Source organism: Hyalella azteca, unplaced genomic scaffold, assembly GCF_000764305.2.
Source record: "Hyalella azteca isolate HAZT.00-mixed unplaced genomic scaffold, Hazt_2.0.2 contig1796, whole genome shotgun sequence".
NCBI lineage: Eukaryota > Metazoa > Arthropoda > Malacostraca > Amphipoda > Hyalellidae > Hyalella > Hyalella azteca.
Genome location: NW_025932096.1, coordinates 89,972 through 113,719, shown reverse-complemented (window position 1 = coordinate 113,719; position 23,748 = coordinate 89,972). Strand labels below are relative to the sequence as shown.

The window sequence follows — 23,748 nt, the reverse complement described above, 5'->3', positions numbered from 1 at the left end:
TCAGTACTCACTGCAGTGAGTGACAGAGAGCGCATTTTCTCGTCGACGAAAACTTGAAGTCACGGACGGACGGACGGACAGACGGACATGGCGAACACAAAAGTGAATTTTTTCCATAAATGAGAAAATACGCTAAAAATGAATTTTAATTTCAAAATTATTTCAATTATCAAGAGATAAGTTAATTTAGAGCGATAAAACTAATGCTAATAATAGAAAATAACCTTCTGTTTTGATCATCATCGCTAGACCCTCTTCAGAGCAATGAACTGTGAAAACAAACGACAGTCTAGACTCTTATCTTTGAGACAAACTGAAGTAAACTCATATGCCGCTAGTTTTTCTAGACATGGAATATCCCTCCGACAAGATGCAATTAAAAACAGCTTCACTTAATCAGTCACATAGGAAATCGCTGCTACACTGCATGCATCTATTGAGCTAAATCGCGGAAACATGTCATTATAATCTATTGTAATGCGGTGAAGTAAAAGCATAACATGATACAAATGAACAAGGCAGTTTGCACACCGCACAGAAAGACAGGTAGACAATAAAAAAGGCTAATACAACGGAAGCAAAATCTTGGTAGCATGACAATAAAGAAGCTCAACGACTTAAGAAATATATTATGAATATTATTAAATAATGGTACAAAGTTGAAGATTCCGACACTAACATAGTCTGCGTTCTATAATAATTTTATTAGTGCAACGATCCCAGCACGAGACAGTTGTGACTTGCATTTTAAAGTCCTCGTTAAGATAAATGACTCGGCCATTATATAGGACGAAGACTCATCGAACCGAGCTTACTTGATCAATCAGAGACAGATAACATAGCAGGTGAACAGCGTAAAAACTGCAATACACGTACTTGTCCGATAGTGATGATAACGAAAGAGCGTACATCATCCCCATAACGTACGAGGTTAATAATATGATGTACTAGGCACAAAATAATTATTTACTAGTACTACTAAACATAGTTCGTTACCTACTGTATGTGCCTGAGAACTTGCACGCTGAAGTGCGCTCGTACATCTTGAAAAAAGATTGGATTCCAAACACAAGAATTGATTTGAAATAAAATTAAATGTGCCGAACATTGTTACGGCTGAGTTGATTGAGTAGTCTTACTAAATATTTATTAAACTTTCAGGATAATTCGTCGAAATCTAAAACGAAAAAGAGATATTTGCAGTAAGATCTAAACGATATCAGATTCTACAAACAATAACAATCATTCGCCTTCAAAGTTTCTAAGATATCCAGCAATGGTTTCCATGATTCTAAGGAAGTCCGTCATGGTGAGCAGAGGTTGCACCTTCTTCAGAAGGATTAGATCTCCTGTGGACGTCCTTTGCACAATGAGCTGTATGGAGGCCGTCGACCTGCCAGCTACGCCTAGAAGATTTTCTTCGTACTTTGGGAACAATTTGGGCAGCTGATCTGCTAATAAAGCCCCCATGGATAACACAGCGAGCATCATCTGCCACAGCCAGAAAGTGACGATCATCATAGCGTAAAGCTCCATGTATGGCAAATAACAGCCAATTGTTTCTGTTCGGTCCAACCATAGCTGCATTCCAGGACTCAGCTCGCACTCAACGAAGGGAGGAAACGTGGCAGTGATAGGATCGCTGAAGTTTCTCATCTCACGGACGATGAACAAATTTACAGGCAAATACATATAAAATCCTCCGATTGTTAAATTCAAAACAAAGAAAACGACGACATTCGTCGCGATGCACACCAGCAGTACGTTGGTTCGACAGGCAGTCAAGTGAATGTGCCGTCCGATGTTCTCGAAGAAGTAACGTTCGCAGATTTCGTACCTTTCTAGGCAGCTGCCAGAAGAAGCGACGCTCGAAAGAAATCTATTGACCTTAGAATCGTCGATTTTCCGAACGAGAAACTGCAGTGCAATAAAGAATGTCAAGACGAGTCCAAATGCATATGGCATCCACTTGTAAAACAAGGCGTAGTGACGAACTTCATTTCCTTCGGAATCGAGTTGCATTGAGTACGGGTACGTTAAGCAGACTTCCTGTTTCTCAGGAGAGATGGCACTGCGGTCGAACTTGCTGACACATATTGCCGTCTCGCCGAAACATCCCGTCAACGACAGCATTATAAATGCTGTTAAAATCAGAGCACTCCACCTGTAGTGCATAAACACGATGAAGTTGTCCACGGTGCTGCATATATAATTTGGAGGTCTCATCTGCTCCAGTAGAGGAACCAAGTATTCGAAAACTCTAAGGTGGTTTATAACTGGCATGTTGCTTGCTCTATCTTCAAGTATTGTCAAAAATATGGCACAGATGACTCGATTCGACGAGAGAGCGTCACAGTTCAACGCGACTTATATACACGAGGTATCCTGTCTACCGTATCTGTGAGAATTTTTTTTAAGCACTTGAAGAAACTCTTTGTACAACAGAATTGTTGTTTATTGCTACAAAATTATAGCTAAAAAGATGTTTCCCAATAGAAACTAATTTTTGAGAATCGAGAATTCCGTAATTTGCAATCCCGAGACCAGTTACTGAAGCAAAGTATTTAAAAAATATAACTCAGTACTCACTGCAGTGAATGACAGAGAGCGCATTTTTCCGTCGACGAAAACTTGAGGTCACGGACAGACAGACGGACATGGCGAGCACAATAGTGCATTTTTTTCATAAATGAGAAAATGCGCTTAAAAGAACTAAAGTTTAGCACGAAACTTTCATTCAACCCTCACTTTTAAATTTTTCGAGTTTTCGTTAAACTGGAGCTTTCTATTTATGAATAAAATTTACACGAACTATTGATCTCACCTCCTTCCATCTTGTATTGCGAGGTCTAATGATTATCATTCAGGAAATATCCAGATACGATAGTCATACACTATACACCATATACATCTAATAATTATCAAACAAATAAAAAAAAACACGCACATAGATATACACAAAAAAAACAATCAAGTATGTTTAATCAGGAAACTTCTATTTTAAGGGATAAATACGAGTTCACATTAGAAGAGAGTATATTTTTGGGAATGAAAAACTGGGTCCTACTTGACAGCAGATAATTCGATAGAATACTAAATTGCCATAGAAAAGTGATCGAAGAGTCACGTTGATTTACCCACTTGCGCACGCAAGCTTCTGTCGCTAAAAATAATTGACATAATAATTTTTTTTACCTCATCGATTTATTCTAAAATTTTTTGGTTGAAATGGTGACGCAGCGTTGAAGAAGTGGAAAATTGAAAGTTTCCGTGCGATATTCCATTCGCAAATCCAACATTCGACGCGAAAATTTCGGTCGGAAACTAAAAGTTTCGTGAAGTAACGGCATGTCGCAAATAGTAGCTAAAAATATTAAAGAGAACTCACTTGAACATTTATCTCTTGACTTTACCAAACGATATATTAATTATACGATGAAGGCAGGAATAAATTTCATCATTAATGGAAAGGAAAATCAGTCCTCATGGGTGAACGTAAGACGACTTGTACGAAAAACTGACAGTCCACTGCTCGTCATAGTCCTTATCTCACAGACTCACATGCCAATGTATTTGATCAGTTTTTTGATAAAAAATATATATAAAACGAAGATCAAATTCCTCAAAAATATTTTATATCCGAGAAGTGCGTAGTCACGTCCTGCACGTATGAGTAGTCATAGTATAATTTTGTAATAATACAACCACAGTACTATTTTTTTGGCAGTGCCGAAAACACCAGTAGTAAAAGCGCCATATCTGGTAGTCGTAAGAAATATTACTGCGTATGTCATGAACACTTGATGAGTCCACAGGAGAACAGCCTGTGGTATGTCTGGAGACACGATGAATAAGGCTCGGGCCTTCACCTACAGTTGATGTATAACATCATGTATCGTGTTTGACTATATGAAACCATTAGCTGATTAGTAATTAAAAGTAAAATACGGGTGGGCATAGTCCACCTAAGAAACATACTTTGAACCACATGCTTGAAGTTTCTTAGCTTTTAACCTTATTTAAACCTTTATGGATCTAACAATTATAGTTGACATTCATTCACTGTTGCAGAATAGAAAACTGGGACAGTGCTCTATACAAGAAAATTATATTTCCTGACTGTGGTATGGGTCTGAACCACCACTATACTTTGACTCACATGCTTGAAGTTGCTTAGCTTTTAATCTTATTTAAACCTTTATGGATCTAACAATTATAGTTAACATTCATTCACAGTTGCAGAATAGAAAACTGGGACAGTGCTCTATACAAGACAATTATATTTCCTGACTGTGGTATGGGTCTGAACCACACTATACTTTCACTCACATGCTTGAAGTTGCTTAGCTTTTAATCTTATTTAAACCATTATGGATATCTTAAATTCAGACTCAATCCGTAATCCTACGAAAGTGAACTACGACCCACAACTGGGGCGTTGAGAAGGACGCTTGTGAATAGATATTACGACAATCCAGATGTTATTTAAGGTACATAATTACAAACTCGTGCGTCTGACACACTATAAAGCCATCAATTTAACGCACAGAAAATGCCGATACAATTACAATAGGTGGCCAAGTGCAGATGACTTGCTGTAGCACGCAACATTTAATCGCGTCGACGCTAAGCCAGGTTTAGCTATGGTGATAACCGTAATGAATGCATGTGCTGTAAACCCTCAGGAGCACTTTGTGAGTTATTCACAGACGAAAAAGTTAGTTGTCTTGATCTAGACTTGAGGTCATAGGCTACTTGTGTATCTTCATCATATTAGATACGATAAAGTGAAGCTCAATGCAAGAAGTCAATAGATGCCGCCTGCATGTTACTGACAAGTAGAACGAACTCGTTTTCAAAACGTCTATTCGAAGTACATCTCTTAGATCGACATAGAACAGAGACACGTTTCATAATGCAAGATGTAAATTAGAATTCAAGTTTTCAGGCGGTCATGAAACTGATTACATCCACGAATTTTCCAATCGCTTAAACATTTGTTAAGATTGTTTTACGACCTTTTCCGTTGTGTTTTCAACGGAAAGAAACTTTACTCACTCTTCAGATAGTCGAGTCTGTACTAGAAGTAAACGAGTATCGTGAACGTCTGTTAGATAGATTTCCCTACTAGTGAGCTTCGAATGGAAGCTAATTGTTAATGTGGTCTTTATAATTAATTCAACGGACAATGTGTACATACAAAGAGCTTAATGGGTACTACCGCGTTACATGTTCAGAGTGCACTTTATTAAACGTTTCTGTCACACAAGGTTACTCAGGCATCATTCATTACTTTAGCAATGCACTCAATAACTAAATAACCAATTTGAAAAAATAAATAACAAATTCCAATTACGTTTCCAGTCGTAAAACACATATATATTTACAGTGAAGTGTATGATGAACCTCACAACGAAATTACAGATTATATTTTAGATTCTTCACGAGGAGCCATGTATGAGGCAACATAAAAATAAAATAAAGTAATTGTATATAAAGTAATTACTTCTCGAACCCCTACAAGCCCCACAGTAAGCTGCTTTGCCTTTCCCTTTACAATTTAATTCAAATCGCACAATGTGCCCAGCAGGTTTCATCACTTATTACAATTATGCTTTTACATCAATTGCTAGCCCGTCGTTCAGGGGAAACTGTGCAGGTTAGAGGCATCAAAAGGATGGTTATCACCATTATATGCCGTTATACTGACGTAGAAAAAGAATTTCGAGATCAAATCTATCTGATAGAAATATAATTTAAGCAATGTCACACACAGAAACAATGCGGCGTGTTGGAAAATAGATGCGGTTAAACTTAATTTGAACATTGATCGCCAATTTAGTTCGAACGCTTGCAATGGGCACATTTTTTTTGGAATCATAATACCGTTTTTTCAAGTATTGAATAGTTGCCAAAGACATCACGTCTGCTTTAGAGCAAGTTTTCTCGCACTAAAGTTCAGAAAACATTCATCGTCAACAAATGACGTAAAAATCACCATCAACAAATGACGTAATGTCATAAATGTCCAGGGCGTAGGAGAAGGCAGATATAAAGCATTGTTAGCATATCATAGAGACTGATTGCTGAATAAAAAACGTAGAGATGAATAGGAATAAAGGCACAGTCGTACAAGTATAAACGGTCGTTCGCACAGTACATCGCGGCCGTAACAGCGTGTAATTTGCTAGGCATTTTAAGACTGAACATATGCTCCTGCATAGCTTCGTCTAGTCTGTTTTTGAAGGCGTTCATACTCGGAGCGTCAACGATGCTATCAGGGAGGCTGTTGGACTGGAATTCTTGTGTATTCGGGGATTGAAATTCACATGACACGTGAAGCTATTCTATGATCCCAAGATAGAAATTACATTAATATTTAAAAACATGACCACATCAGAAGCAAAGATTTAAATAAATCCACGATAAATTCTGTGAGCTTCTTTGTCAAAACTAAATATGGCATCATAAGAGGTTTTGTTCACATTGTAAGGCAATCATCGGACGATTGCACAGTATTCGGTCGAGTTTCAGTGATGGTTTAAATGATGGTTATAAGGTTTAGATTGAGTTTAATAATTTACTACCCAATTAATTTTGAGAAGGAATTTAGATTAGCAATACCAAGCGGACAAATTTTTCTGAGTGGAGAATGAAATATTAGTTTGAATTTCTTCCGTATTAAGGAAAAAGAAGTGGTAGAGACTTTATACCAAATAATGTGTCTATGAAAAAGCAGCACTGGTTTCTTGACACGTTTTGGTCTTTTGACTTGTAGTTATCTTTAAAAATTTTTTTACAATTTAAAATGCACATGCAATTTTCACATCCAAACAAAGGAACTGAAAACATAATAACTTACAACTTCACAAGGAAACGAGTGAAATAAAGAAGTTTATTTTTTGCTTTGATTACGTTTATGTACATTAATCAGTAATGCTAAACATACAACAAAAACAAAAAAGCTCCTGCTAAGTTAAACGAATGTACAGGAAAATAATCTTTCAAGCATCATTGTACAAAGGGTCTTAAACGGCCATTCAAATAAATAATCGGTAGAGAGACCCAAAAGAAAAATTTCAAAATACCCGAAACAAAATAACCAAATTTCACACACTAAAGACAGGAATCCGAGGCACCACAAATCAATCAATATCATTGTTGCATGTGAGATTATGTATGTCCTGGCCAATGTGAAATCAGAACTTGGATGGCAATAGGTAAAAAAATATAACTACTGTCACTCACTGCAGTGAGTGACAGAGAGCGCATTTTCTCGTCGACGAAAACGTGAAGTCACGGACGGACGGACAGACAGACAGACATGGAAAGCACAATAGTGCATTTTTCCCATAAATGAGAAAATGCGCTAAAAATACCGAGGCTCATGTGACTCAAAGTTGGAAAATTTTGGCACAAAAAAAAGAAAAGAATGGTAATTAGAAGTAAATATTAACATAACAAGAGATTACACTATTTACACAAAATATTCAATGCGAGGTCAATTCCCGAGATAAATACTCTGCCAGTCAGAATTTTTTTATGGCCAAAGAAGAGACACTAACGATATTTTGGATAAAATCAACAAAGATATTAAACTCTAGATGGCTATTATCTAAACACCTAAACTACAAGTCGATTAACAGCAAAACAACGGAGGATATGACAAGAAGATATAAGCGTTTTTTACACTTTTACACGAAATGTAAGGTGGTCACAGAATAATTTTCAAATGATAGAATAGTTCGCAGCAGACTTGAAAAAACACGCAATCAACCACTTATACTGACTCGTTCTTTTGTATGAAGCATTGAGTAAAATAAAAATTCAGCAAAAAATGTAGAGAGAAACTAAAGTGAAGCTTTTTTTTCACTGGTCTCCGGAATAAATGGCCGATGAAATGTTTAAACACCGAATAATCATACAGTAAGTACTGTAAGTCTTTTCCATTATCGTTTTATTTCACCAAGTCCAAATACGTTCTGTATTCATCACGACTCATAGTTGGTCATCAAAATTCACATTTTATAAATATTCCCAGCGGAAAAAAGCAAGACTATATTCTAAATATTTGCACAGATTGTGGTCTTTATTTAACTTAGTAAAATATTCCAGCAGTGAATTGCTCATGCATCGAACAATAAACGAGTGTTATTGCTCAGATATTCAGCAAACCAGCCAACTTTGTCCAAGTTACTTCTTCACCAAGTCCAATTTCGTAATGAAAATTCAAATATTTTACGTCAGCCTAACTAGAATAATTGAATATCTACAGATAAGTGCACTAGTTTACATTTGATCAAGAAGCCTACAAATTAAGCATCAGTATGATTGAGACTTTAATAATCATTTGTTGAAGCACGTACTAGTATGAATTTATCAAATTCAGGAAGATCCGAGCTCTGCAGTTCTTGCAAAAGACTTTCCAAGCCCTGCAGTCTTCGCTAAAAACTTTCCACGCCCTGCAGTTTCTGCAGAAGACCTTCCAAGTCATCCAGTCTCGCTAAAGACTTTCCAAGCCCTGCAGTTCTTGCAAAAGACCTTCCAAGTCATCCAGTCTTCGCTAAAAACTTTCCAAGCCCTGCAGTTCTTGCAAAAGACCTTCCAAGTCATCCAGTCTCGCTAAAAACTTTCCAAGCCCTGCAGTTCTTGCAAAAGACTTTCCAAGTCATCCAGTTTTCGCTAAAGACTTTCAAAGCCCTGCAGTTCTTGCAAAAGACTTTCCAAGCCCTGCAGTTCTTGCAAAAGACTTTCCAAGTCATCCAGTTTTCGCTAAAGACTTTCCACGCCCTGCAGTTTCTGCAGAAGTTGACATTCCTGCCGAGATTTCTTGCACATCAAGAGGAGGTCTAGTAATCTTTGGTGCCGGTGATATACGCCAGGTACTCGTGGAAGGCAGCTACGAATGCCACCAGCAGAACAAATAGCGGCACGATGCTCATGGCGAACGCCTGTAAAAACAATAATCCATTAAATCCTGTCGCAAACCTTATCAGCCTTTTAAGCTCACCAATCTGCGATAAGTTCACATTAAATTTATGATCACGTCAAGAATTAAAATGATCATAAGAAGTGGATTTTGATTATAAATAAACAGAGACCAGTTAGGATCAACGAAAAATATAAGAAATTAAAATTTTCCCTGTAAGGCTTTTCAAGATAAATGCTGCATTCAGTTCCTATCCTCTACAAATTGTAAATAGATAGTACTTTCTCTACATGTACTATCATCTCATTTTTATTTCTGTTATCTTCGATTTTAGTTCTAATGTCCTCAAGTTTAGGTGAATTGTTTGAATGTGAATTTTAGGTTACTAATTGTTTTTACCTGTGTTCTAGGTTTTGAACTGACGATGGAGCTGGACTCGGAAACGTTTTCTCTTATAAGAAATGGTTAACTTTTTGTCTATTTACTTTACTTTTAAATTCCTGGTAAATTTGCGACTTAAGCAGCCAAGTGATTTTAATACTTATAAATGATAATTGTCCTGGAAAAATGTCCTGACAATCTACGATTAGTAAGCTATAACAAACCACTACCGGTATTCATTATATTCAGATGACCCTTACAGTTTTGTTCTGTATGGAAAGCATGTAATATTCTTCCTGGTTCTCGCTGAGTCGCCGCCGTAATTCCTCGCACTCCATTTGTATCTGACGGAGCTGACGCTGCATAGACTCCTGCTCGCCTTCAGCGGCCAATGTCGCGGGGCTCGCAGCCACTTTAGATCCAGTGGCCACTAAGGGGCCAGAGGCCACTAAGGGGCCAGAGGCCACTAAGGGGCCAGTGGCCACTTGGCCCCCAATGACCTGCAACGACGGGAAAAACATTGTAGGTAATTAAATTTAAATAACTACGTATTTTGTGTATTATATGCCTGGGGGGGATAACAGCTAAAGTATGCTCAAAAACATGTTTTTGGGGATCCAGCAACGAAAATGACGTGTGTTGTGAATTCAAAGGATGCAGTTATTTGGATGAATGCTACACTTACTGAAGTTTCAGATTAAGAAATAAGGACGTGAAGAAAACCTCAGCGATTATAAATTTGTACAAAAAACTCAAATAAAAACGAACGCTAAAACTTACTTCTAAAATTCCCACCATAGGGGGATCGATAGGACTCGGCAGGAGCGTTTTGTAAGCGTCCACTGCTTCACTATCCTCGCCAGTTACGGGCGTATTGTCAGAAGTGTCCGCGTCAGAGCTGAGGGCATCTCTCGCACTGACATTGGCATCAGTATCAGATATGACGGCACTTGCAGTAGGAATGCCGGCGTCCGTTGCTGAAATATCAGAATCCGTAACAGAGATACCGGCATCCATAGCAGGGATAACTGCATCCGTAACAGAGACACCGACATCCGTAACAGAGACGCCGACATCCGTAGCCGAGATATCAGCAGCCGCAGCAGAGATATCGGCATCCACCGGTGTGGTGCCGGAAATCGTTATAAGGCTATCAACATCCGTGGCAGAACTAGCAGCATCCGCATTAGAGGTAATTGGTTCAGTAGACAAAGAAGGAGCCTCTGATAGAGAAATGATTGGTGCTGCGCTGAGAGAATGCGTAGAGGCTTGTACGCTCTGTGACTTCATCAGCTCCAGCTGCTTGTTTAAAGCTTCGGTCTGTTCCAAGCCTTTCTTGGCGAGGGCCTCTGCCTCTACCAGCCGTTCTGTGAATGGAAAGCAAAAATTAGAATTATAATTCTCCCCTTATTGGCATTCAGATATAGAAACCCCTAATAGGAAATCATCGCCGTTCTATGCATGGAATACTAAAATTAAAAATTAAACTCGTGATTCTTCTCTAATTTGCATTGAAAATATTTGGAAACAAGCGTGGCTTTCAGGTCATAGTTACATAAATTAATAAAAAAATAGAAATCTATCTTTGTTTCCTAATTAAAAGATGGCAGCATCTTTACTAGCTAAATAATCATGAAAAGCGTCTAGTCTTCCTCCAAGATACAAATATTTACACAACAAACTATGACAACTCCCAACATACACGATGATTTCAGTGTAACACAATTATAGAGAAAAAACTAAACAAAGATTTGTAGAAGAATTGTTTAGCTGTACACTTGAACCGAGTGTTCCTCAGCCTTCAAGGCCAAGAAAGTTTATCGAAACCTTTCAATGTTTACATAGACAATCTATCCGCATTTTCAACTCACCCTATTGACTAGTGGTCTTTTATTTCTTACTCAAAGAGCTAAAAATTAGGTTTATTGACCGAGATACCGAAAATTGCATTTCAAACAAGTGGAGTCATGCTACTCACCTCTGGCACAAGTCGAAGCAACACTTTTTCCACATTAGCTCAGTGATTGACACTTTTTTCACGCAAAGAACAAGATGTCTCGCATTCGACACTTACAGAGGCAAGATAGACTCGAAAGACAGGGTAGTAGAATAGGCCTAGATCCAGGTAAAGCGCACTCGACTCACCGTGCATGTTGAGGCCGTTCATCCTTTCTTGGGACAGAAGCTGGCGCTGCTCGAGAAGCTGAGCGTTGAGCTGCTCGAGCTGCTTCTTGATGACGGTGCCTACAGCGCTGAGACGAGCTGTGCTCTGCTGCAGCTCTGTCACCACTTCTGAGCGGCTCTGCGCGTACGTCTCGGCAGCCTGAAACCCAAAACACAATGAATTTAATTTATATTAAATTTCTGAAACACATAACCCAACAAGGAATTAAATATCAAATTTATTCCGTGGTATGAGGGCATTTAACATCACTGAGCGTTCAATCACGAGAGTATATCAAACCCCAAGAACTGCGTCAACATACAGCAACAAAAGAGTAATGTTTACTTTCAAACTGATGACAAATCGAGACTTTTCGAGCTCAACGAGGGACGCTGGTTAGTAGTGACAACAGTGAAAAAGCGGAAAAATATAGATACCATGAGCAAACGAAAGTACAAGTGAGGGCCGTAAGCACGCACCACGAGGGATTCCCTGATCTTGAGGGTGCGCTGGGCAGCGGAGGCGGCAGCAGCGGTGGCGGTGTGCAGCTGCTCCCTCAGCGCCGTCAGCTCACGGTCCTCAGTTACCTCCTCCCGGCACTTGTTCATCCGCTCCTCTATAACAATACAATGGTCGTTATCATCAGCTGTGCGTCTTTTTAGCACATTTTTTTATTTATGGAAAAAATGCACCATTGTGCTCGCCATGTCCGTCTGTCTGTCTGTCCGTCCGTCCGTGACCTCACGTTTTCGTCGACGAGAGAATGCGTTCTCTGTCACTCACTGCAGTGAGTACTGAGTTATATTTTTTTCATCGGTGACTGCGCTTTTTGTACCACTAGGCACAAGATTTTTTTAAAGGATAAATTATTTGAAGGATTACCTTCTTATTTTCAACTTAATTGAATAACATGTTTATGCTTATGAATATGCATCATTTTTACGATTGGGACGTTTTTCTTGGGACTAAAACTACTACACAGAATAGAAATCAGCGGAACACTGCCCAACACTAAAAATTATTTTGCAGAGCTTAGGTAATTAACATTCCTGGGAATGAGAGAGCTGGGAGATCTTATGAATTGTTCTGATGATAATAAACACAATATCATTATTAACAAGAAAGTGTTGTGATAATAACTACTGATTACAATTGCAACGTCTCTCTTGAATGAGTTTTAGCAGTAAATTCGATAATATAGCAACCCAACACTGTATCGGCAGGAGTCTTTTTCACAAATAAAACTTGACACAAAACTCCTTAAAACATTATAAAAATTCGTGACAAAATGAAGATAACAAAAGCAGCAAGAGGTAATCAACAAGTAGTGATATTCATTCAAGGTCAACTTAAACTTTTTCTTAGAAGCTGATATATATTCTATATCAATATCTTGAATTAGGATTGACAAAACACTATTATTTTAAAAATTAAGAGTTCACATGTATTACAAAATTGGTTTTGAATATTACACAATTTCCGAGTAAAAAAGTTGTCTTATGAGTTTATCTGAGATATATTATGACAGTATTGCACCTTGAAGCTCGCAGAGATGGCGTTGAAGGCTGGACAGGCAGGGAGTTTTGGCTCTGTCTTCTCTTTGGTCATTCAAACTTGTGACCTACAAGGAATCAATTATTTACTAAGAATTATGACCGTAAGTACACAGCACACACACAGCGCTTAGAGTTATATATCATAGCTTGAAGCTATTCATTTTTCTGTTACCCTTAGGAATTAGATGTCTTCAGAAGATAGCCTATAAATAAAATGTCGTTTAGCCACTTGAAGCATAGCAATAAATATGATAAATTAGAACTTGAAAACATAGTCTATGAATAATAATATTCAAGCTGGAAACGAATCAATAACACATGAAAATAAGTGCCTCCAAAAATCTCACACATTACAGTTTCTATCAATTTCTATTGACATTGATCGCTTAGAAATGAATTTGGCGTCCAAAACGCCGTAGAATAGTGAACAACTCACAGATGTATTCATTAGAGTAAGGGTGGACTCAATTGACAGAGATTCCGAGTCATCATCATTATTGAAGCTTGTGTCGGAGTCTTCCTCGTGAACCGTGGAGCTGTCGTCGCAGATTTTGTCATGAGCTTCCTTCTCTTTCTCATCGTCTTTCTTCTTCGCGGACACCTCATTGTTGCACGGGTCCTGTAAAGTTTCGAAAACGGTAAAGCATTTAAAAAACAAATTAACCACTCAACTGCTAACGTGGGATTTTTATTTCAGGCACGGCAGCACATCACTCTAGACCGTAAGATTTTGAGACATTGGGGCGGATGTGCTTCGAATGTGCATGCTTTGTAAATGCAAGTTAGGAAAAGGATTTTTCATCGTCATTGAATGCGTCATGGAATTTAGCCAGAAGTTTTGATCGGGACAGAAGGCGTTGATAGCGAGTACCTTCAAACTCAGTCAGAGACCACATTTAGCTTATGAGCCAGTGCTGCTGCCAATAGTTTTCTACAGTCTGCAGATGACGTGTTATTTATCCATCAATCTATCATATATTAGCAGGGAAACCTAGAGAATTCCTGAAATTTTAAAATTCTCTATTCAGAATCTCGTTATCTCACTCGCGCCACCTCAAATCTAGTCAGTAATTAATTCCTTAATATTGTACTTAATTTATTAAGTACGTCAATTAAATAGGACTCGTGCCTACCCACAACCAGTTTGTATCTCCTGTTAACTAGTACCAGTTTAAATTTGAAAAGAAGCTGAATTTTTCATTTTGAAATAAAATTACGTACACAAAAGTAAGGAGTATTTCATTTTTTAAATCGAACAACTTAGATTAGAAAGAACAGACAAGCAAACACTCACGGCTTTCTCGATGATGATGGCTGACTTTTCAAGAAGCGCTTCAGAGTCAACATGTTTTTCCAATTTACTCGAGATTTTTTCATCGACATTGTTCACTTGCTTATAGTTGTCCTCAATATTATGAGTGTCAACACCGTTTATACTGATGGTGTCGTCGAGAATTACGTTACTACTGGTGTTCTTGTCTCTTTGAGTTGCGGTCTCAAGAGCAGACTGCAGGGTGGCGATACTGCGCTTCAGATTCTCTGACACGGCCTTCCGCGATGCTGTAATTTCCAAATATATTAGATACTAGAAAATATTTTTATTACAGAATGGTTTTTCTTACAAGAAACAATTTGGTGGTTAGTGATTATGCAACTACCAACCTGTAAATGATTTCAACAGAATGAAATTTAATTGACTTGGTTGGGGTTAAATTGTAAGCTTTTCTTGAAGCATTCACACGAGACCATGAAAAAAATACGTACTTAAGCCTTGCACGTACCGTACATACATAAAAAACCATATATGCTTGTTTCAATTAAAAAATTGTTTTAAACAAACTTAGTTGATGCAGAAATTACCCGCTCTGTTCATAGCCTCAGTAAGCCGTTCCTGGATACGAGTCTTCTCCATGTTCAGTGACTCTTCAGTTTTCTCGGCCTCAGAAAGTTCTCCTGCAAAAATACGGGAGGAGCAATCAAGAATCGCGAACAATTACATTAATATAGATCTCTTTTCTCATCAAAGGGTTATAAAAAGTTTATTCTGAAATGAGGTAAACCGCATAATCAGTGCACATGTTTGGCTTCAAAAGTTATCAAGATCAATTAGCAATAAAGCAATTAAATGACTGGTGGTACATTACCACTGTCAAGAGAAATGTCTACACCACCAACCACATGAAAAATAATGTCTGTCTCGATCTTCTAATTAATACATAACAATAAATAAATTCACTTTAGCGCCGCAACTCTATGAGTATGTGCGTACTTTTACCATCTGATTATGAATAAAAGGCGAGGATGACATTGATGAATTTCACTCACTGGTCAAAGAAGGAATCCTGTGTTGCCCGCAAGACAGTTCCATTTGGTACTGCTTTAGGCGAGCTGCCAGCATACGTAGCTCAATGTTCACGATGTTGTCACGTCCATCGCTGATCTCTGTTCAAAAATCAGGATCATAATACAATACGTTGAATAGAGATACAAGTTAAAGGAATTAGTAACGTCAATATATCGTGAAGATATAGATTGCGATACATTGAATTGAGATGCTGATGCGATGGCTTGAACATTTTAAGTCTTTTCAAATGACTGTTGTGCCTGTTTTGAAACATACACTCAGTGTTCCTTTGCAATCAAACGTGAATTAATTATGTTTCAATATTTATAGTTAGAAGTTCACTAGCTTGAACACGTTAATACTCAAAATAATTTCAAATTGGTGAAGTTAGTTCAGGAAATGTTAATGGCGCAATTCTTACCATTCCTGGAATTATCCCCTGATTGTAGTTCTTGCAACGACCGAAGGCTTTCCAGTTGTTGTTTTAACAACTCACTTTCAGCGGTCGCATTTTCAATCTGCGATAATATATAAAAGGTGCACTATATATCAAAGCATAAACTATATATTTTATCATAAAATGAACATAACTGCTCTAAAATTTGGTAGGCTAAAAAATGCGTCAAGTACCCTCAATATGCTGTGCACATTGAACACATAAAATTCCTCTCGCGGAAGAAGTATGGTTCAGTCAGGGTCCTAAACATGACATATAATATATAATAAATTAATTGATAAGTAATGATAGTAGTTGAAAATGAAGAACGGTCTGAGTATCCCTTGCAACGCACCTGATATAAAAGTTCTCGTTCTCTCTCGCTCGATATGGCTGCATTCTCACAGTCCTTAGTGTACTGGTTTTCACTGCTTCTGTTCACGTCATGGGTGAGTGGTTCTTCACGTTCTTTCCCTTCTGCTTTCTGAAACATGAGCAAAAACATGAGATCATTGAAGCTTCCTTTAAACTCTTCTTAAATGGTCAAGTAATATGAAAGAGAAGAGGAGGTATTATTGGTGTACTACATTAATGTGGAAACTACCTGATTTAACCCATGAAAATCAATTAATAATGAACTATCGAAGAAATGAATCACATGAAACACTTCCTCTTCTGTAAAACTAAATTTTCATCAGTGACTACATCATAAAAAAAACATGAATAACTAAAAATTGAATCTTGAAAGCGATGCCTAAGAAATATAGCATATTTTCATTGAAACATTCCGTAGCGTGATCATTGCTTCAGCAACACGTTTATAAACAGTTCCAATGAAGTGATTTGGGAGCTTAGATCATTTCGTAAATTTTGAAAATAAATGTTAGTATTGCTGGACCGATAATGGTATGACAAGGTGAAATGAAAGAAAGTATTTCACTTTTTTTGTGCAATACACAATGTCTAACTGATGTACGTAGAGCATCAGAGATGTTGAGCAATTAAACATAGGGATCATGTAAATTATTATTCCACTCCCAACGTTAGTAAAATAGAAATATTGGAATAAATCCCATTGGAGATTTTCAAATACCTGTTTGAGAAGAGCAATTTGTTGTATGTGCAGCGCCTGCTGCTCAAACAATTCAATAATTTGCTGCTGGCTGCTCTCAGCCACAACCCGCAGCTGAGTCACCTCCGCCTCTGTGTTTGCCAACGATCTGTATATAAACGTTAATTCTATATGGTTTTTCTCACGAACGATGCATTATTAAAGTCGTAAAATGTTTAACACGTTGACTCCAATTGCTTCATCTTGTACTATTATTTCATTTTTTTGTACTGTTTTTAAACAGGGTTGCCGGACGGTCATTTTTTCCGGACAAATTCCGTGATTTAGTTTTTCTCAATTGCATTGGCCGGCTAAAATTTATGATAGGGGTACTTCCTAATTAAATTTTAAATACTGCAAAAAGAAAATAAATGGAATTTTTATAGCGGAACCTACAAATAAACTAGTATATACCTATTGAGTTATCGACCTTTTTTGTTCTTGGATTTGGCCGATTTTAGGCAACCTGAATTATGTGCCACTACGTCCTGGAGAAATACATTTTGTGGTACGCATATGTACCACTTTGGAGTCAACGTTTTAATAAAGTTAGAAATATGAGTATGTTACATCTAAACTTTGAAACAGATTCCGGTTTCAGGCTATAAATAAGCCTATCGTTTGGTCACAAGTTTGCATTGGCAGAAACCTTCTCTGTAGTAGTTTTGTCTATTGCCTTCAAGGACCTAAAGGAAAGATAGTATCAAATTCTGACTTTGAAATAAGTTTCAAAAAATTTTCCTCCTGAAACATTCAGTACAAGAGCTAGTTTGTTCAGGCCACTAATATTTAAATTGAATTTTCTTTTCTCGAACCTCTCTGCGTCGGCGAGTTTGGCAAGAGCCAGCGACTTATGGTTGAGCATTCTTGCGAGACTCTCCTTCATGTGAGTCTCGTACTGACACTTCTCTTCCAGCAGCCGCCTTATCTCTTCACGCAGCTCGTCTTCTGGCCAGTTCTGCAATAAGGAAATAATAGTCAATTCTTTTCAAATTGCCATGAAGTGTAAAATAAGAAACTGCAATGTAGTGTAAAATAAGAGAGTAAAGAAAAAGTAATTCTAAGTGTCATATCTTATCAGGAGATTCCTCAACCAAACGGTTTTGCAATCAAGATTAAATTCCCCATGAAAAACTATTATTAAATTCATTTATTATTGTTAAACTACGTAATTTTCAAATATAATTTTTCAGAGAGTTCTTGCATTTAAAACTTTTAATGTTTTAACAACTATTTATCTTCCCGACATAGTTCACAAAGCGATTTGAAAGTGATCGAGCAGTAAGGATTGGAAGCTCTGAGTGAAGTGACACTTGAAGTGCTCAGTCTGCCTGACACTTTCGACCTATCAGTAATTATATGATAGTAATAGTAATTAACTGACTTAGAATAATATTGCAGAAAACCTTCAATACCTTCGTATAGGCCATGAGCTGCGCCTCCATCATGTCCAGCTTCTGCAGGAGACGATCTTCGCCTATCATGGCGGACCACGAATGACTGGCAGCCTCCTGATAAATTAAATAAATACGTACGAGAATATCAACGCGTTATTAATAATAAATAAATATTCAACATTGTTCCTACGCTTGTAAAACAATAACATGCGTCACATGTGTGCCGAGTGACGTTCAAAATAAGAATAATTTAATAGAATGTGTTCTTAATAATAAGAGGGATTAACTAGAAGGGTGGCAATATACTAAAATAATGCTGGAATTCAGAGTGGGGCATGAATATGTATCCTGTCATACAGACCAAATGACATGAATAAAGCAAGAGCGAAAAGCATACAATAAAACATATTAAATCCAAAATGTACATTTTCATCACAAATGATTATGACATAAGTCAAAGTTCTAGAAGGCAGATCAGACAGGCGCTGCAGACATTCCGTGAGATAAGGAGGCGTCAGACCGTGAAGGCATCGGAACGTCAAAACAGCGACCTTGAATTTCAAGGTTTGTCAAAACAGTGAACTTGACGCCTTGAAGCAACCCTATTGGCATCAATTGGTCAAAATTTTGCTTATTGTACGCGAGTCGCGTTGTAGCGTTCATTACGGATTGCAGTTTAGTTAGTGCCGTGGTCGTAAGTCCATAGAGTGTGGCATTACCATAATAGAATCGGGTCAGAACGAGCGCCATTACGAGGGCCTCGAGAGACAGCGGCTGACGCTACGTATTCGACGCTGAGCGCCAAAACAAGGGTTGGTGCATTTGTGATTGTTCATAGAAAGTTTCGAGTCCAGCAGAATGCCAAGGTTGCGAACCGAAGATGCAGGCATGACGAACTCTTCCACGCGAAGAGGGTTGGCCAGAAGCCTATGCAAGTGCCGAGCAGTTGCAAACCAAATAAAGTTGGTTTTTGATGCATAAAGCTGGAGCCGGTGAGCGCATCTAGTCTGGACGGCGTCCATGCAGACAGATATCCGGTCCTGCAACGATCCAGCGTCAACGATCCGTTTGGACCTCCGGTCCAGCATCAGCCGGTGCACAGTACCCATACTAAATTTGGGTGTCGTCGGCAAACGTATGCAGATTCAAACTACGTGAATCAATTATGTGCAATATGTCGACGTATACTACAGGAAGATCGGATCGAGAACTGATTCGTGTAGTACGTCGCAAGTGACCAACGATGGCGTAGAAGAGTTCCCGCGCCGAACGCTACTGCTGAGACAAGACTCGAGAAACCGCAGCACTTTGCCGAGTAGGCCGAATGATCCGTCAAGTCAGGGCAAAAATTTGGCGTAGTCGATCGCATCAAACGCGGCCGACAGGTCGAGTAAAGCCAGTGCTGCAATGTCGCTGCGGTCCACTGCTCGCAGAATGTCTGAAAGCACTTTTAGCTCAGCGGTTTCCGTCGAGTGGAGATGGTACCTACGCAGAATGGAGGAGAAGCATGAAATCAGACTGCTGAAAATGGTTGTTTAGTTGTTGGGCCACAAAGCTTTCCAGGAGTTTCGACAAAATTTACAGGTTGAAGATGGGTCAATATGATTTAGGATCGGAAGCGTCAAGGTCTGATTTTTTCAATAGACGCCTAATGTAAGCTTATTAAGCGGTTGAAAAGTTCAACCAGAAAAGGTGCTAGGGTTACAACATTCCCCTTAAGTAACAACGCCGGCTGCGGATTGCGGGCACACTGCTGGTTAGGCAGCGCGTGCAGCACTGCAGCGATGTGGTCGTCAGCTGTGACGCAAGGTAATTCTTGGAGCACACAGCCAAACGGGCACGGTGCCAATGTTGCCGGCGGAGCATCGGCTGACGACGCTCGCACAGCATAATTCGACATAATTGAGCCTCGCATCTCGCTAGATGGAGGCCACAGCAGCGGCAGCAGCATGATTGCCACGTCAGTTCGCCCGGTAGACAGCCTGCTGAAGAAGTCAAACCCCTGCCTAGAGACCAGACATTTATCATGGAACCATGTGTCGGAGGCTCATTGGGGTACCCGAAGTGCGTGTGCAGGAATGAGGTCGACGAGTGCACCGGTCAGCTCGGTATTTTAGAGTATTACCAGGTCGTTCACTGATGGTGCCAACCATGAGTTAGGCCGACTGCAATTTTTCGCGTAAGACATTGCCGCCAAGAACGCGTCACGGACGCCAGGTAATGATGTTGTACGCTGGCGCCGGGCGCACACATGACACCGTCCACTGAAGTAGTCGATGGTCGGATATTTCGATCTCATTGATGTCGACTGGCAGACTTTGAAGGTCAGCACGCTGTCCTCAGCTGCTGCACTTCAATGCCCGTCTCGCACGTCAGGCTCGACACCCCCACGTTAGGGCTTGCCTTCGCCTCCTCTCCGCCCGGCAGGTACAGGCGCAGAGTCGCGATGATGCAGCCGTGAGTCACTGAAATCGTTTTAGAATTATTAATAAGATTTGTGGTACACGAGAAACTACAGAAGATCCTGCAAATATACTCTGTTACTTTCAAGAATGAACAACCTTGCATACACAAAGCATTTCTGCTTAGTCTTAGTACAAAAATTAACAATTTATTAATTCAAAATCTTCTAATTGATGCAAATTTATTAGTGTGCAAGAGCTGGTCACATATTTTTGTTTTGTGATCAGAGCATCCTTTGAGATGATTTCTGATTTGGACACTCTCAGAAGTGCCTTTGGAACTACCAACATGAATTACAAATATGTTAGCAACTTCAATGAGAATTAGCTTAAAAGTTATTCCTCTATTAGTCAAATACGAAATAGGAATTTACATTTTTTATTTTATAGTAGGGAAATTGAATATGTTGAGATGCAAAAAAAAAAACAATAATAAAATAATTCATTTGAAGTTGATGTATTTTTGACATATGATGAATGCTTTTACAAATGAATGATTTGCTGGAGGCAGAACTTCAGCAATTGGAGGCTTAGATGCTATTGCAAGTTAAGGATGAATATCTGTCCTGTTTCAACTTCAAAATTTTCACACAAACATGGCTGGTTTAAAAACCATCGTCTTATCTCATGCTGTAAATGAGAATTTTGTTGGTATGTGCACATCAAAGAAGTAAGCCATTTAAGCTAGCATAGTCAAGCAGAAGTGAAAAACAATATTTGAAAATTGGCACTTGTCACTCTGCATCATTGGTTCATTGAGCAGTCAAATCAGGCAAGTAAAACAAATCTAAGAAAAAAAGCATTTTGAACCTCTTCTTTTTTTTTAATAGAATTTTGTGGCTAAAATGGAAGTCAGAAGTTAAGGGAAATATTGTTGCTCTGCCCAGGTTTTACTTCAAGAAGTAAATAATTTATTGATTTACAACACTTCTATCAATTGAATGAATGTGTAAAAGAATCCTCATTGAAGCAGTTAGTTTGTTACCGTAACTCTCAAAAAAATTGTAAGAAAACACACTTCATTCCTAAAGGTGCAGAAAGATATTTTCATATTCTTTATTTAGCTTATTGCTTCAGATATTGGAAAAAAATATAACTCAGTACTCACTGTAGTGAGTGACAGAGAGCGCATTTTCTTGTCAACGAAAACGTGAAGTCACGGACGGACGGACAGACAGGGCAAGCGCAATAGTGCATTTTTTTCATAAATGAGAAAATGCGCTATAAAGTGACCACAGCGGATGTGATTTGATAATATTTGATGGTAAACATTTTGATGGCAAAATCGTTGTGAACAGATTATTATATGTAACTAAATTAATCTCCAGAATGAGTTTTGTGTTTGAACATAAATAATTGGAACACCCACTTTTGATATAATTCTTTCCTTGAAAATCTGCCAAACATGATGGAGCAAAGCTACAGTACTCATTACAAGTGAATAAAAAAATTATTGCTCCTCGTTAGGTAGGTATGGTATTATCTAAAATACATATTCAGTACAAACAATGGTACCTATGACTGAATTTTGAAAAAAAAAAATCTGAGCAACTGAAATACCACACTAAGCTACAATAACTATTTATTGTAGGCTTTAAATTGCAAATTTATAGCAACATCAAATAACATTAACAATGCGCATAACTGAGGATAATGTAAATTACAGAAAGAACAGTAGCTGGCAATGCAAGGATAGGTACCTTTTCTTGAGTTTTCCAAAACCTCCACACCAAACTGAACAATGTCACCAGAGCAAACTTCTTTTGGTGGAGACTCTTCTGACCCTTTGCTGAGACGCTGGTTGTTTACAAATGTCCCGTTGCTGCTCTTTGTGTCTTGTAGATAAAACTGTAAATTGTGAATGACTGATTTAGTGATTCTTGTAAATCTCAATAATAAGAAGTAACATAACTTAAAATAAGATGAATGATATAAAAGATAATATGATTAATATCATAAACAGAAAAGGATTTTTCCATGATACATGAAATCAAGTAGATTGCAGCATTCACGAGAAATGCATAGACACTGCAACTCATTGCTAATAACAATGGTTTTAAAAAAATAAACAGAATAATACCTTCGTGTAAAACTGAAGTAATTGTTCTTACCTTGCCATCTTCATACCATAGTAAGGCATGATTACGACTTAAAACCTTGCAGTCAAATATAGAGTTAGAAGTGCATGGGCGGGAGCGGGCAACAGAACGACCAATTTTGACAGGTGAACTCAGGATCAGAGAGCGTTCCTATAAACAAATTTTGCATTAGATACATACAATGTGAACCCTACATCGTAAAGCAACAAATATGAAGTATCAATTAGGTTGGAGTGGGAAATTTCAAACCAAGTTTTGAGAAAATTGTATCCTAATTCTGATAGAAACTACATGAGCACCCTTTAAATACAGCTCTACACATCTTGATGCATAATAAATTTGATTTTGTTAAATGGAACATTACCTAAAGAAAATACAACACAAAAGGAGAGTATGATACTACAAAATAGATAAAAGGAATAAATTATTCAATTGCCATGTATAAACTCATTTCATTTCCTCACATTGAATGGATGAGAATTAGCTCGACATTGAAGAGTAGCACGAGCATAGGTAGTGTCCAACTGTCCATCCAGGTCAGGCTTGTGGATCTCCATGTCTAGATGAATGTGCTCACTTATGTCAGGAGGTGCAGGTGGCAATGAGAGTGATGGTGAAGACAGGATGAAGTCAGACAGTGACAAAATACTGCACTTCTCTTGCTGCTGCCCACTGCCTCCCACACCAACTCCCACCACATTGACCATCCCCAAACTGATTCAAAGCATCAGGTAACAAAACTAATACATTTTCTTTAAATACTAGTCTCTAATGCTGTCTAATATCTGTTTTGTTATGATACAGATTCTAAAATAAAATATTATTGGTAAAACTAGTATAAATGTTCTCAACTGTTGGTGTGTTGTCCC

The 23,748-nt window shown here is 38.3% G+C and overlaps 1 protein-coding gene and 1 long non-coding RNA gene across 2 annotated transcripts; both read right to left on the bottom strand.

Moving 5' to 3' along the window:
- Positions 1 to 3,022: 3,022 nt before the first annotated feature.
- Positions 3,023 to 6,172, bottom strand: LOC108678935. Its single transcript, XR_001931341.2, has 2 exons — positions 4,367 to 6,172; positions 3,023 to 4,196 (listed from the first exon to the last, which is right to left on the bottom strand). It is a non-coding gene; the product is annotated as an uncharacterized LOC108678935 (long non-coding RNA).
- A 2,331-nt stretch (positions 6,173 to 8,503) lies between these two features.
- LOC108678924 (sarcolemmal membrane-associated protein) lies at positions 8,504 to 23,748 on the bottom strand. Its single transcript, XM_018167420.2, has 20 exons — positions 23,344 to 23,748; positions 22,892 to 23,029; positions 22,481 to 22,628; positions 20,651 to 20,783; positions 20,027 to 20,324; positions 18,337 to 18,432; positions 17,737 to 17,879; positions 16,904 to 17,030; positions 16,166 to 16,294; positions 15,796 to 15,892; positions 15,356 to 15,472; positions 14,891 to 14,983; positions 14,325 to 14,590; positions 13,467 to 13,649; positions 13,011 to 13,095; positions 11,954 to 12,090; positions 11,456 to 11,633; positions 10,091 to 10,677; positions 9,571 to 9,810; positions 8,504 to 8,951 (listed from the first exon to the last, which is right to left on the bottom strand). Exons 1-20 carry the CDS (start codon positions 23,584 to 23,586, stop codon positions 8,850 to 8,852), a joined length of 3,540 nt encoding a protein of 1,179 aa, XP_018022909.1. The 5' UTR covers positions 23,587 to 23,748; the 3' UTR covers positions 8,504 to 8,849.